This window comes from Mycteria americana, chromosome 6 (genome assembly GCF_035582795.1).
Source record: "Mycteria americana isolate JAX WOST 10 ecotype Jacksonville Zoo and Gardens chromosome 6, USCA_MyAme_1.0, whole genome shotgun sequence".
NCBI classification, from domain to species: Eukaryota; Metazoa; Chordata; class Aves; order Ciconiiformes; family Ciconiidae; genus Mycteria; species Mycteria americana.
The window spans coordinates 15611957-15627124 of NC_134370.1; the positions used below are offsets into that span (position 1 = coordinate 15611957).

At 45.7% G+C, this 15168-nt stretch overlaps 1 protein-coding gene across 3 annotated transcripts in view; it reads right to left on the bottom strand.

Moving 5' to 3' along the window:
• Nucleotides 1-15168, bottom strand: part of SUFU (SUFU negative regulator of hedgehog signaling) — a 99164-nt gene that overhangs the window by 14910 nt on the left and 69086 nt on the right. For all 3 annotated transcript variants that reach the window (XM_075504647.1, XM_075504646.1, XM_075504648.1), the window contains 2 exons: nucleotides 10226-10360; nucleotides 8585-8723 (listed from right to left, as the gene is read on the bottom strand). In XM_075504647.1, coding sequence (XP_075360762.1) covers nucleotides 8585-8723; nucleotides 10226-10360 — 274 coding nt within the window. The remainder of the gene's footprint in view (nucleotides 1-8584; nucleotides 8724-10225; nucleotides 10361-15168) is intronic.

Genomic DNA, 15168 nt, shown 5'->3' on the forward strand with positions numbered 1-15168 from the left:
GTTTCAACCCTACCATGAGGGCTTGAAATTCTCAGCTCAGGAAAGGCTGGCTGGGGCCAGAGGTCACACTGATGTTGAAAGCCTGGCACAGCTGGCAAGTCTTTGATCAAGGAAGACCCTCATAAGCTGAGCTAGGAATCGAGCTGCAGCTCTGTCCAACTTCAGGAAACATGCTTTGTCCAAGGCAAAACATAAGCGATTGGCCCAGGGACAATTAAGCAGGGGTGCTTTTACTGATAATACCCAATTTTCTCGCCTACCTAGAAACAAACCAAACAATCCCAAACTTTGCCCTAGTGCTTTGTTTGCATTAAACACTGCCACTTGCTTTTTTAGCAGGTTTGTCAAAGAAAGGAAACCATGTTTTATTAGTTCTGGACTTAGTACAGAGCTGGCTTGTATGGCTCAGCCAGAGAAGGTGGGGACGCATTGCAATAAACCCCTATGTAAACCATACCAACCCTTCTAAGAAACTGTTCATCCATCCAGATGCTATGCCTGGAATGGGTGGAGCAGTTGAACCCTAAGTCACATCATCTGTTACATCTGCAAATATCCAGCAACTTTTAGGAGCCCTTTCCCCTAAAAATGTTTCAGCTTAATTCCTGTTGACAGCACAGCAAAAAGTGAAGTTAAAGTGCATCAGCATTTCCCACTGAAATTAAACATTACCAATAAAACCCCCTGACGAATCGTGCTTTGTGCCACAAGCATCCCCCAGCCCATCTCTCTGCTCTCCCCTTGGCTTGGCCTTCTTTGCACTGCTTTTCTTTGACTGCAAGCGGCTCAGGGCAGAGGCCTTGTCACTGCATCTTTCCACGTCACGCCCAGCCCTGACACTGTCTGAAGAGGCCACCTTGCTGCCTGAATCCACCAGAGCTCTCATTACAGCCTCAAAGGTACCAGTATTGCAACAAACACCTTTGATGGGAAATTCCACTGTTGCTCTTCCAGGAGATTCACAACCCTCCTTTACAAGGAAAAACATCCACTCACAGATGCCTCAGGGAGCCTATTGCTTCACACTGCGATGTTACAATCCCAGAAGAGGAAGTATATGATGACGCTGAAAGATTTTGACCTTGTGGGATCTCTCCATGACATTCCCAACTACAAGGCTGATCCTGGGGACCCAGGCTCCTCAGAGCCCGGGCTGACGAGATCCGTCTTGTAGACAGCTGCTTTGAGTGAACACATAAAGTTTGGCTCAGTTGGGGAGAGGGCTGACAAGGGAGCCAAGACAACAGAACACCAATTCTTTCAGAGTGAAAAAGCAAAGGAAGAACAGGCATTTCAGGGAATGCTCCAAGTGGGTGGAAGAAAACCTACACAAAGTAGCCAAAATGTAGTTTGAGTAGCAAGGGAGGGGCATTAGGTGGCAGGATAGTCAGTTGGCGTAAGAAGGATGGAAGAACTTGACTCATCCAAAACTAGCCTGGACAAAGTACTGGAGAACATGCTACAGGAGAGTTGATACGGGGAGGATCATGATGACCTAACGGGACATTTCTACCCTGGTGTTAGTTTCTCCCAGTTTCTCATTCAGCAGTGAGGAAGAAGAACACAAAGGGATAATGCAGTGAGGTTTTGGGGAGTGTCTGAGGAAGACAATAAACTTACTGGAAGAGTGTTAGCTTAGATTTCCTAGACCTGCTCAAGAATTTGGGGGAAGCCACCCAAAAGATTCTGAAAAAGTTTTTCTTGGGGTAGATGCATAAAACTGCTTTGGAGAAGAGCAGGTTGTAGTTGTACATGACTTAAACCAGTTTGTGGGTGTTGTCCCTAAACTCACCATGCTAGGCATAACACATCTATTAAAGTTTGGGGAGATCAAAAATCAATCCCTATCTCTTCAAGAGAGGACTCAACCCATAGCTGCCGCTTACAAGTGAGCATCTTAAGCACCAGAGTAGCTCTTTCAAACGCTGCTTTGAACCTCTGCTGCTGCCATTATGCCAATGTGCATAAATGATTTAACATGTGGTATAGCAGAGAGAAGAACCAGATGTGCTCATTTCCAGGGGAATGTCCTAACTCTACCGGAACAGAGTCATTCTCTTGTGCTCTCTGTCTCTGTGACTAATTCAGTGTTTTATATGATGTGGAACAACTCCAACTGGATGAACTGAGGAAGAACCAAAATACCCTATAGCTGTGGTGCCCATAAAGCCAAGAAGCAGAAATAGGGGTTCAAATGAAAGGAATAAAATATGTGTTTCTCATACACTATGTGAGTGTTTTAGCCCTCAAATATTGATTAGAGAAGGCAAAACTTCTAACAACTCCAGCTCCATTCTGCAAAACTAGATTTTTTTTTTTTTTTGCTGTTTTTATTGAAGAAAACCTTCTATTTCTGGTTTCATTCAACACAAAAGGATTTTTTTTTCAGCTTTTGGTCTCTTTAAGGCTTTTGTTTCAGCAAGAAAAACTGAAAATATTTAAAGATTGGGCTCAGTCTGATCTTCTTTCCCAGATTTTTCACTTAGGTTGCCAAACCAAAAGAATGGATCGTCCCCCATGACCCTGCTCACAGTAATCTCCCCCCCACCCCTCCACGACTGCCAGCATAGATAGCGCATGTTGATAGCTCCTGAATGCTGGATGCTTCCCGCAGCCTCCATGTACCTATCCTGCCTACAGGCACATTTAACATTTTCTAAGAGAAGTTTGACCTTGCTGTCCTAAGCCTCAACTTATTTTTCCATGCTGGATGCCTTGTTTTTACATTTTTTTTTAAAGGTTTTTAGGGGAAAAGGAATCAAGTTATCTCAGACAGGTATTTTGGAAAAAGTATTTTTTGACAATACTAACAAATGCATATGATCATTTTGTTGCAAAGCACGAGAACTACCCCTTACGAGGAGGGAGACGAAGATTACCAAAAAAGTGCTCTGGAGGTCAAGGGAAAGCCTCTCCCGATCGTGGAAATGCTTTGCCAAGTCAGAAGCCTCTGAAAGTCACTGTTTGTCCATAGCCTTTCAGAGAAAGGCAGAAAAATGTACTGACGAGCCCTTCTTCATTGAGCGTGTCCCAGCCCAAGGCAGCTCTGCCCCAAACACAGGGCAGAGGTAGCTAAGGAGCAGTTTTCCCTCTGATCATTCCTCTGAGCGGCGAGGGATTGCTATGGCACCAGGCACATCAGGACTAAAGGCAGGGAAACTCTCCAGCCCTCTCAGCGTTTCTGCTGGAAGTCAGGCTGTGTGGAGGAGGAGGAGAAGGAATTTGCCAACTTGAATGAAGGGGAGGAGAGGAAAGCAGAGACGGGCCAGGATGAGGGGAAGACAGAGACACAGAAAAACAGGATGGAGGGCAAATCAGAGGCCAAAGCTGGAGGCGACACAAAGGGCAGGGAGACTGGAGGAGAACCCCTTTTCCACAGCCTCAGCATCCACACGCTGTCTGCTGGACGTTGCGAACCTACTGGCACCGGAGGCGAGCAAAGAGCGTCCTCCAGCAGCGGCTGGTGCCGAGGATAATACCCCACGGCCGCTGTGAGCTCCTCAGCTCACGCGGAGACGCTGGCCTTGTGCTGAGAATCGGAGGGTGCCAACTGCAAATGAACCATAGCCTCCATCTGCCTAACAGGATTCGTTCTGAAACCAAGTAAATTACCTGGAAAAAAACCCTCTACGCTCAGAGACCAGCGACATCGGGCATACAAAACTTTGGAAATGGCTGCGCAGGGATTGCCTGCCCCATGCTAATTTGGCCCCAGCGTACATTTGCCGAAACAAATCTGTAATCACAGGATCGCCTGCTGTTTTTCTCCCACAAGACCTCTGCCCTGCTCAGTCCTCAGGATGGTTCTGCTCACTGAATGCAGCATTAGTCATCATTTCTTTTCATTATCATTCACGTTGTTTCCCCGTTCCCTCCTACTCTCTTCCCCTTTATTTAGTACGCTCCATCCAACTACTGCCAGCATGGATTACACTGGAACTACCTAATCTTCCTGTCCTTACCACTCTCACAGCCTCTGACATTCTCTGCCTCACATTTCTGCGAGGCAGGGAAATGCTCCTCTCCATGCAGCGAATGGGGGAGGGAGGCTAAAAGAAGCTAAGAGACCTAACGAAGTCACGGAGAAAATCTGCAAGAGCAGGGAGCTGAATGTGGGTCTTCGACTCCCAGTCTGACCCCCTACCCCACAGAGATCCTTTCTCTTTCCTGACCTGCAAGAACGAATTTTAATCTCTTCCTGAAATTGTTTCTGGTGTTCATCTGTGGAGCTGGAATGCTTGGCAAGCACTGAATTAATCTTCACAGGATGACTGGAAGAAGGTTTTCCTGAACAGACGGGGGGAAAATAGTGAAGAGAAAACTGAGTCTGAGCGTCCACTTCTTGCGGGTGCCCATCTCAAGACTTGCAGGTCCTCGTTTTCCAGCTCACTCAGCCCTGCAGGGTAGAGGGGTATCCACAGAGGAATTCCTCCGGGTCTTCTCTTACCGCTGGGAACACAGATCAGACCTCAGGTCTTGAGCCAGCCATCCAGAAAACAAGGAACACAAACTCACTTGCCACCTGAGAACATTTTAGCTTAAGACTCTGGAATAGCACTAAGAAAGAACAGAGTACTAGAGGCAGGGACAGGATCCAATTCTCCAGGGCAACATTTAACAGGCTTCGCCATGAGACTATTGTGATTTTTCTGCAATTACCTGCCTCATTCACTACACACCTTCTAATTTTGACACACAAACGAAATGCAAGTCCTATAGGCGAGAGTCTACTTTACTCCACACTCCTGATTCACCTTCCAAACATGCTGCATCCCTGCACACTGAATGAGGCAGGCGTGCTTTGTAAAAAAATATATATGATCCTTCATTTAAATATAGTATGGAAATACACGTGTAACAGGGGCAAGGCTAAAGCGCAGAGATATTTCTTGAATTCTGTGTGCTAGATTTTGCAGTTAACTAGGACTCTTTAACTATAGGTTTGTTTTTACTGCACTGTATTGGCTCGTATGTCAGAGTCTGCAGCAGTATCTGATGCGTAACATGTACGTTGCACATGATCAAAGACTTGAGTGTCATCTTCTTCCCTAGAACAATGACTGCCTAAAGCAGCAGGAGCAGAAATTATCTAAAGGTAGTGTTAAACAAACCTCCTTCTCCCCTCTGGGGAGAGTAAGCAGTCCAGGTGAGCAAGGTAGGAGGGGAGAACAGTCTGCTTTGTGCTAGACGGGCAGAGAGCTCCACATAAAAGCAGAGGAGCTTTGCAGAAGCATGTCCTGGCTCCCATCACTGGAGACTTAATGATGGTAATTCCCAAAGGATGATGCATGCTGACAGGCTTTGACACAAACTACCCCAGGATAATATTAATATGTATTAAAGGCTCAGGCAACTTTATTGGGACGGGCTTGATCAGTAAGACATTTCAACAGACTGTCTCTATCATTTGCCGGAACATAAGTAAGGGAGGGAGGGAGAACACATGCACAGCCTCACCTTGCTTTGGGTAGGTTTAGAGACAAACAAGGTTGATCTGTGATGAATTGCATGCTTGGCACAGCTCAGATGTTGGACCAAGAACCTTGGACACTCCACCACGAATATGAATGTCACTGTGGGGCAGTTAATGTCAGTCTGTCTGCATGATCAGCATCCTTAACCCTCCAACATGGGGCCAGACACCTCCTGCACAGCCTTCCTCTGTGAATCTGGAACATCTACCCCTTGGAAAGGAGAGGAGAGGTGCTTAGGAGGCAGCGTGGGGGCTCTGCTGTCACAGCACTGGGGGAAGGGGGAGTGGAAGAAAGAACCGCGGAAGCCTTTGATCATGTGTAATGTTAATGCAAGTGTTACACATCAGAGACTTTGCCACGGTAACTAGCATATAAACAGGAGTCTAGTGTTAACAAGGAGGACTTCTTGAATATGTTTGTACATTTCTGAGTCAAAGCAATTTCCCTAGTCAACAATACATGACACAGTAGAAGAAGTTCACAAATAAACCAGCCTGACATGCTTAGACCTTTAATAGAATTTAGCTTCTCAGAACTAATTAAACGTTACTTAAATGAAAAAAAAAAAAAAAAATCCAAGTACTTGGGAAAGGTGCCAATTTGACAGCTCTGGAGAATGAAATAATCTAATCATCCCCAGAGCATGGGCAGCAGCAGGACAGGCTTCCCCTACTAACATGCCTCAAACGTGACCTGGAAAGACTGTTGATAGAAATGGGGCATACAATCTCTGTGGTTTAATGACTCCTTGCCTTTTCTGCTGAGACTGCTAAAATGGCTCCCGCAGAGTACCAGCTGCGGTGGCGATACGGACACCTGTCTGGTAGCAATGGCGCTGGGACCTGCCAAACTCCTGTCATCTGCTAACCCTCCTCTGGAGCCCAGCGACTCTCAGCTCATTGCTCAGCCCGGGCAGCGGGCGCTGCTAGACTGTGCAGCAGCTCTCCGGCCTGTCCCACCTTGGACACGCTCCACTCCAGCCCACGAGATATAAACAGGAGGTACTGTGTTTAGTCTGCAGGTTTGGGCTTTCACTGTACCAAAGCTCCGGCTCAAGAGGAGTCACTCTCTGGCTGCTGCAGAGTCGAGGCCAGGATTTTTCAGGCTATTATTCCTCCCCTAAGATAGGGAAAAAGTCCACAGGAGGAGATGCCTGCCACCTCTCTTCCTCTCCACGGTCCCTCCATTTACTTGTCTTTGCAACAAGCCCCTGCATTGCAGTGATCTGCTTTCAGCCACCAACTCTCCTTGGAGCTCATCGCTGTGCCTGGGGTCCCAAGCGAGGGAGGAGGAAAATCCTCTCTGGGCCTTGCTGTGAAAGCTTTGCAGGGCTTGCCAACTTGGCCAGCCCAGGCTGCAAGGGACTAAACCAAACACAGCTCTCCTCCTTGGAAATTTTATGCACCACAAGTTCTTTTACTTCTGAAGTAAAGCCACATGAACCTCCCTCCTCCGCTCCCAACACCACAAGGGACTGCTGAGCACAGATCAAGCCTCCCATTGCATATTAAGCCAAGAGGCTCAGACACTCCCACATGTATCTCACACAACCTGGTGCTCCTCCTCTTGTCCCATGCTGCTTGTAGCCTCCCTTCCTCCCCCACCCAGTCTGTCCTCCTTCATTCTCATCACAGGATGGGGCAGGAGCCAGCAGCAGAGCCAGTCACATCAGACGAGAAGATCCAATACGTTGACCATGTGTAGAAGACAAGCAAGGGAACTTGCTTCTCCCTACCTCTCAGAAGCCAGCAATTCTCCATCTTTCCCTCCCACCTACTCCAAAAAACTTCCATAATTTTCAGCAGGCATGGAAGCAAACAGGTTCATAAGGGTTAATATTAGTTACATGTCTGAATGGTGACCTAATTATTGCCATTCTTCACTGTTTAGAGGTTACCCGACTACTCAACACATCAATACGTTTTGAGATGTGATGTAAATGCAAACAAACACTCTTATGTTTGGAGTTAACACAGTCACAAGATCCTGTGTATCATGTGTTGGCAAGCACAGGAACCAACAGCAAATGACCCACCCTTAAACCTGACCGTTTGCTGTTAATCATTACAGGAGTGTTGCACTTTCCAGTCAGTACAATCAAAGCACACAAGCTCTTTGAAAATCCCTACACACAAGATGATTCTAGCCAAGATCAGCTCCTTTACAAGTCGTACAGATTTCAAGGTATGATGTCCTCCAGACGTATGAATACGGGCAGTGGAATGCCTTGAAAACAAGTCGCTGGAAGGTTAACTGCAACACTGCAATGCTAAAACAACCCCCTGCCTTACAAGCAGAAGGGGAGGCAGGAATGCCACAGTAACAGTGAAGGCAGAGACGTACTGCATGCATATAGCCCCTCAGAGATGGGCTTTTCTGCATGAACACATTCCCCAAAGGTTTTTTATTTTCGCAATATGTTTATAACCATGAAGAAACTCAAGGTTAGAATAGCGCTACGCCATCAAATCATTAGTGCATCACTGCTCTGCAGGGCTGACCCTCAACACCAAGCAGATGGGGAGTTTCCAAGGAAAATCTGTGATACAGAAAAAATCTGGGTGCAGAAAATGTGTGGGTGCTTCAAGCAACCACGAGCTTTTGTCAAAGAATCAATAGGAAAGAGCTAAAACTGAAAGAAGCTGTGCTCTCTGTGCTGCACCTCCTAGGGATGATGTAAAACTGAGATCTTGGCTCTGTAGGATCACAGTCCCACAGCTTTCTGGCTCTTCCGCCCTGGCTCCATTCTTGTTTAGGTCATTCCACTCTGCCTCCCCAAATTCCTTTCTGGAAGAAATCAAGAGTAAATAGAGCCTGTAAAGTGTTCTCTGACTCCAGGAAATGGACACTACTGTATTCACAGATGATTTTTGAACTTTCCAGCCACTGCTTATCAATTTGAGTTCCATTAATATAAATAGTAACAGTTCACCCAATACCAAACAGTTTTGAGTCCATAATTACTGAAAATATTATGCAAGAGCTATGAGAGACGTTGCAGCAGAAAATACAGGTTTGTTACACTTTTAAACCACATAAGCCTTTAGCAGGAGCATTTTTAGGACACAGTAAAGGAGGAAAGGGGAGAAAAAGGAAGGAGGCTCTCTCACTTGTAACCAAGGTCCGTGTGCTGCATAGGGGTGCTCTTCTGTAGCAAAGGCTCCTTCTACTCCCGTTGATACAAACGTGATTGCTGTATCCCCTGTAATACTTTTATATGTAAAGTGCCGTCCATGTAAGAGCCTTCCCCTGGGGAATAAAACATATGTGTGTGAATTAAGAGGGTGTGAGCAGCGTTCAACACAATAATGAAGATATATCGCTATAGCTTCTGCCATCAGCATGGGAAACCATTTTGAAGGCAGCAGCTATTAATGTTTGACTGATATAAATATATGACTGATTTGCTCCACGAAGCAGGCCACAAGCCTCCTCCTGAGGCATGGAGTTCCCCCTTATCTCCGTCCTTAATCTCAAGGCCTTGTTACAGAACTAGAATACATTTAAATCCCACTGCATGCCTATCCCCACAATGAGGTGCTGATGTATGTAAGGCAGGGGCCTGCCAGTCTTTCATTAAGATGAAAACTGCAGAAGAGAATCCAGACCCCACATCATGTGGGAATATGAAGATGCATTTCTAAGCAGGCTCATCGGTGGGGCCAAACTTACCTACCGTGACAATACTTCGTAATCCATTGCCCTGGTGCTTGATGAATGTAACCTGTATTACTTAAGCAAATGCCTAGAAAATACACATACATGATGATCTACAGTATCACGTCCCTTTTTTTCATTCAATGCTTTCCACAGGGAAAATCATGGCTCTGGTATTTAGGCTCAGAGCATGTGTGACATGCATGCATGGCTTCCGACATGCAAGGGGGAAAACTTCAGGTAAGATATATAGTGCCTAACAGAGCCACAGTTGCTTGATGCGTCACTGCTGGTCAGCTGAGCTGTGGTAACTGATCAGGACAGACTGTTCACAGATTTGTGATGTAAAATAAAATACGTTTGTGTTAAGTATCCCATTGGTTTCTCAACAGGCACAGGTGAGTATGTACCTGCTGCTGATAACTCTGATACTACAGACATGTAACTCATTAAGCTAAAGTAACTCAGTCACCTGCAATCATTTGTCTCTACCCCACAGCTGATCTTTGTGTTAAGGACTACATTTGCCACAGGTATTTTTAAAAATAGTGCTGACTGAAATTGTGGAAACCTAGAAAAGTCACTTACAGTGGTATGCACAGCCTGAACCTTCAAAAGACAACATGTACAGTATGCACGCAATGTTTTGTTCCTTCAATCGTGCAAGTGACATAATTTGTCTAAAAACCACACTTGCATGCATAAACTGACTGCAAACAGGCTTTGCACAACCACTTGTGTCTGAGTCCATAAGCCAGAATTAACAACTTAAGAGTTTTCTTTGACAGAATATAGTAAATCATCCCTTCTTTATCACAGAACTGCCAGCATTAGACTAATAAAAAAATCCCTATCCTAACCCTGTCCTATTTCAGCACTCAAAATACACTGGAGGACATAAAAAGAATGAGAAACAATCTTACCACGATGAACACACACGCAAAGAATCATCTGTTTCTAATGTGTTTTGGCAAAATATCTCAGCTCTGGCCTTTAAAGACCCATTGCATGCATGTCTGTATGGTGAAACAATGCCACAAGGCAAAAGCGGCATGTTAGCACAAGCTGAGGAGGAGGAGGATGGCTTCACTCACCTTAGACAGAGGGGAATGAGAGCTCCGGACTCCTGGTTGAATTTCAGGTGTACGCTCTCCAGCTGTCTCGTGCGGATTAGCTCATGAGGAATGATAGCTGCTGAGCTCTCGCTTTCTAAACTGTCCTTACGGCTTCTAAGAGAAGAGACAAAATGCATATATTTAGGATCCCAGTGCTGTGTGCTATTTTTGCTGCGTTTCAGAGCGATTGTGTGAATACTGAAGGACACAGGACCAAACTGTTATGAAGACACATTTGAGTTTTCATCACCCCTACAGAGATGCAGCATCCCTCAGACTACCGGTAGCAGCATGCAGCTCTTCACCTTGATTTGATGACCTACGATCTGAATGGGTGCACACGCATGGTGCATCCCTTCCCAGCATACAAGAAATAAAAGTTTCTGGGAAGAAGTGGAGCAAAACTACACTCTCCAAAACCCCAAACCACTATAAAATGGCTTGGAAGAATTACTAGGTATGCCCTCCCTCCTGCTTTTGCTTTATCTTCAGGATTTTTAGGCAGTGGCCTGCAGGAAAGAGTTGTCCAGTCCCTTGTGCCCTTGCTCAAATATCTTTGAGGTCTGAGGCATCCCTACAATTGTCTCCAAATCATTTCTTTCCACAGTTCAACCAAAAGGTTTTGAGAACAGTCTGCTTCCACCAGCATGAAGTGCAACAGCCACAAGATGGACTCTACATGTGACAAGTAGGACATCCGCAGATTGTTTTCCCTTGTAAGTGGGGCTGCTTTAAGACAATGCAGCTTTGCTTTCTTATTTATTCCTTCATTTCTGCAAGGCCAGCATATTGTGAAGCTACGACTAAAGGTTATGTTGTTACACGATTAGGAACTTTGCCAGACAGAATCCTGGTATATCTCAAAATACTTGACCATAAACACTTTATGTGTTCAAAGAACATCATCGTAATCCCTTACTTGACAGTCCAGAAGAATGAAGGACAGAGGGGTTACAATTTTTGCAGATGACACGGACTGATGTGATGTGTCTGATATGCGATTTATATTTTTGTGACCTGGCGTTCCACATGAACTTAACAGAGGTAAGACTTTGTTAAGATAGTTTCTATAGTACAGAATCACGAGAGGAGGGGGACGGGGAAAGCAGGAGGGAGCTGAAAGATGCCATATTGCAACATGGTTCCATCGTGCCAGACAGACCAAAAGCCAAACAAGGCTATCAGGCTGTGGCTCCATTTGGGAACACTGTTAAAACAAGCCTGGATCCTTCCTCCACCCAAGTGGAGCCATCTTTAACGTACATCTGGAAATAATTGTAAAGAAACAGCTTGACCCTCATGCGCTGACTTAGATCACACCTCTACTTGATTTTACATTTGGGCGCTGTCCCAAAATTACTCCCATCCACCACACACATAGTAATACAGTTCAGTATGGCTTCCAAAGCAGATCAGCCTATTGCCTCTGCCAGGTCACCTAGTCCCAGGTGAGCCTTTCACCCAGGCTGCTGAGCTGCCCACTCGGAAATGAGGATACAAGCTAAACTGATATTTCACAGTGCCTCCCTGCAAATACCCTGCGTGGCCAGGTCAGGGACATGCAGGAAAAAAAATGAGAGCAGCTCAGCTCCCTGCAGGATAAAAGCTGTAAAACGTGTCCCATGTCCTGCCTTAGCACCACACAAAAGCATTAATGGACTCAGCAAGGACACAGTAGGTCAGGATACAGCTTATGCATGGGGTGGGCTGATGGACTGACAGTCAGCAGAGTGTCAGTCTGGTGGGTTAACCCTGAAGCAAAGACACAACGTGCTTTGTAGTCTATAGGTGGCACTTAAAGCTGTGTTTAATCTCCTTCAGCAAACATTTTACAGCTCTTTGTAGGTGGGGTCTTCAAAGAGTGGAGTGGGCCAGCATTTTGCAGGCTGATTACCTGAGAAGTGCAGTTACAGTTGATTAATGATCAGTTGACCTTAAGCTAAGCTTTGCCTCAACTTCCTTATCAGATCTTATATACACAGTGAGCTGTGGGAAAGTCAGCCTGTGGTCTACCACTTCCAATCATTCATTTATCAATCCCTACCAAAAGGGTCAGCCATTAGCAACGCATGGTTTTCAAGGAGGCCACAAGCTTGCACTCGTTAAATGTAGTTCCAGAGTTTATGCACCCTGGAGCAGATCAGGAATTTTACAGCAATGTTATTGCTACAGACAAGAGACCGTGCCCTTCTCACCTGGACTGCCTAAGTGCGCCAGGCACGTCCCATAACAGCCTCCCAGGCAATCGCTACTGTAGGTTCATGCTTCAGAAGGACAGACAGCCGCAGGACAGTTCCCCATACCCCTGGGCTCCAAACCCCCTGAGCTGAAGGTGGGTTTTTAGGTTTCCACCATGCTAGCCAGTACAGCTGCTAGCACAATGGGGCCGCGGTCCTGAGGGGAAACAGCCTCCGGTTGTTAATGCAATAATAGGAATGACGACAATATTCTGGAGGCAAGGGGCAAAGCTTTCTAAGTCTTATTAAAAACAGCAAATGCTGTTTGTCATTACACGCTCAAGAGAAGATGTTGACTAATGTATAACTATCAAACGGAACTGTCATGACTTTAAGGCTGTCAATAATTATGACTTCACGTTAATAAGTAACCAGCCCTTCTGTCAAAAAGGTGAAGAAGTGAAGCAAAATGGTAGTTAATACTTTGAATGACATGAAATTATTAATCCCTTGCACAAAACTTTTCCAAAATAGTCACGGTCTCTGTGTTTCTTGTTTTACTTTAGTGGAGCTCACACAATTTCAGCTATTTAAAGTTAAGGGCGAAACTCCAATAGCAGAAACCAAATAACCTTCTCTCTAAGCTATACCTTTCTACACCAGAGTTTTGTATGGTGGGCACTTCTGGACATGTTGTGGACTGCACATAACACAAGGCCACAGTGCCATCACTTTCAGACTCTGGAACGTGTCGCATGACACAGGGACTCAACGAGACCCATTAAAATTCTCTCTTTGGGAATGGAAATCCTTGTGCTGACCCTTCCAAAGGGTCCAGATGAAGGGTCGGCAGGACTTCTAGGTTGTTATTAATAAAAAGTTCATGTCGTAACACACGCTGCCATCCACAGCTTGTAGTTTTCAGCCTCAGAAGAAAATGTAGAAAAAGTTTGCTTTCTAACACTAACATCCCTGGTTTTACGACTGTCAGTTACCCATAAGCCTTTGCTTCCTCCACCCCATCACCAAATAAATCAGCAGCAAAAGCCAGTGGAGTTTTATTTGTTATGACTAAGATCTAGCTGACTATCACGTAAAATGTTGCAAACTTTGTCTATTCCAGATTTAATACTTCATCCAACCCACACAAAAAAATTCATGTTTCTCAGTGTCCAGAAAAAACAAGTCTGCAAAAGCCAGGGCTGCTGCATTAGGAAAGGCAGTAGATTTAAATGGAAGCAGCATGCCGGAAATGCCCCAGTTTAAGGACTGCACATCTCGTGTTTTGTGAAACTGGAGGGGAGTTGGAGGAGATTAAAGCGCATTTCCCTCTGATTGGGAGCTTGTGGGAGGTGTAAACGTGGGCAGTTGTCAGATTAATTCTTTAGATGATTACATTCTTTTTGTTTCTTTAAAGCTGTTTGTAGTTGGGTTTGATGTCTCCTGTTCTGGGCAAGTGTAGTGCTGCAGTTACCAAGGTGACTTTAGCTGACTTTCAATTATTTTTTCCAGCTTCGGTTTCTACCAGTAGTCTGCTTCTGGGCAGAGGAGAGAGGGAGGAAATGATGTTTGTTGTTTTTTTTGTTTTTAAATCTTGTGAATGCTGATTAACAGTCCATGAACTTAACCAAAGCCATATTTGATTTTTTTTTTGAGAGAGAGAGGGGCGGTCAAACCATTGCAAAGGCCTGCAGCTTCCCCAGACCTCTGTCAACACGGAGAAAGGGCCCGAGGAGACTACACGTCCCAGCGTGCTGTGCTCCCTCTGCATGTGAGCAGCCACACGCTGGAACCTGCAGAGCCTCCTGGGGGCCCTCTCTTTGTATTAAAGAGGAGGGTGGCTGCAACCTGCTTAATTTTATGCCAATTAGCAGCAGCCCGTGGGGATCCTGGAAAATCACGAATGCAATCACTAGGTTGCACAAAGTTGGGATGTCCCCTCCTTATAAGTCATGTTTATAGCAACCTCTTCTCAAGCAACCCCACTGGCAGTTATTTTATGGGATTCAAGAATAACCAGGTTGATCGGATTAAGAAAGGTTTATTTATTCTTGCATTTGCATTTTGCTTTATGATCAGAGCGCTGGATCTCATGGATCTGTCATGGAAGAAGGTCTCAGTTCCCTTCCAAGCTCTGTCGCTGACACAGAGCACAATTTTGCTGCATTTCCAAGTTACCCTCCCAGGTACCGAAATCACAAAGGACACGCTGTTGGAAGCTTGGCCACGGCAGGGGCTCTTTGTAGGACTGGGTGCCCACTGCATCACTAACCTGAGTTACAGTCACTGCTCCTTGCTTCCTTGGTACAAAACCCAGCACCGTGCGTTACCAAATGCAAGCCAATAGTGCAAGCTTACACAGCTGGGAGAGAAAGGTTGGACCACTTGTTTTTTTTCCCTTCCCTTCCCACCCATCGCTACTTCAAACCTCCTCACTCCCTGATGAAGATATGGTCAAAGATCACTTAAGTGCTGGCAATCTTCCAGTGTCTTTCCCACAGTTTCCCCTGACGGGCAAACCAGCAGTTGTGGGAAAGAGCCCTAAGCATCTTGGCACGCAGAGTTACTGGACACGTCACAGATGCACAGAGGCAAGTGCAGAAACGGGGAGGACACGGTTACACAGCTCCTGCTGTGGTCACATTGAGACAAGGCTAACTCGAGTGCTCAGACCTGGGTGCTCATCATCCTGGTTAAACTGGACGGTGAACATGTTCTGTGTACATTTCCTGGCACAGAAGGGCT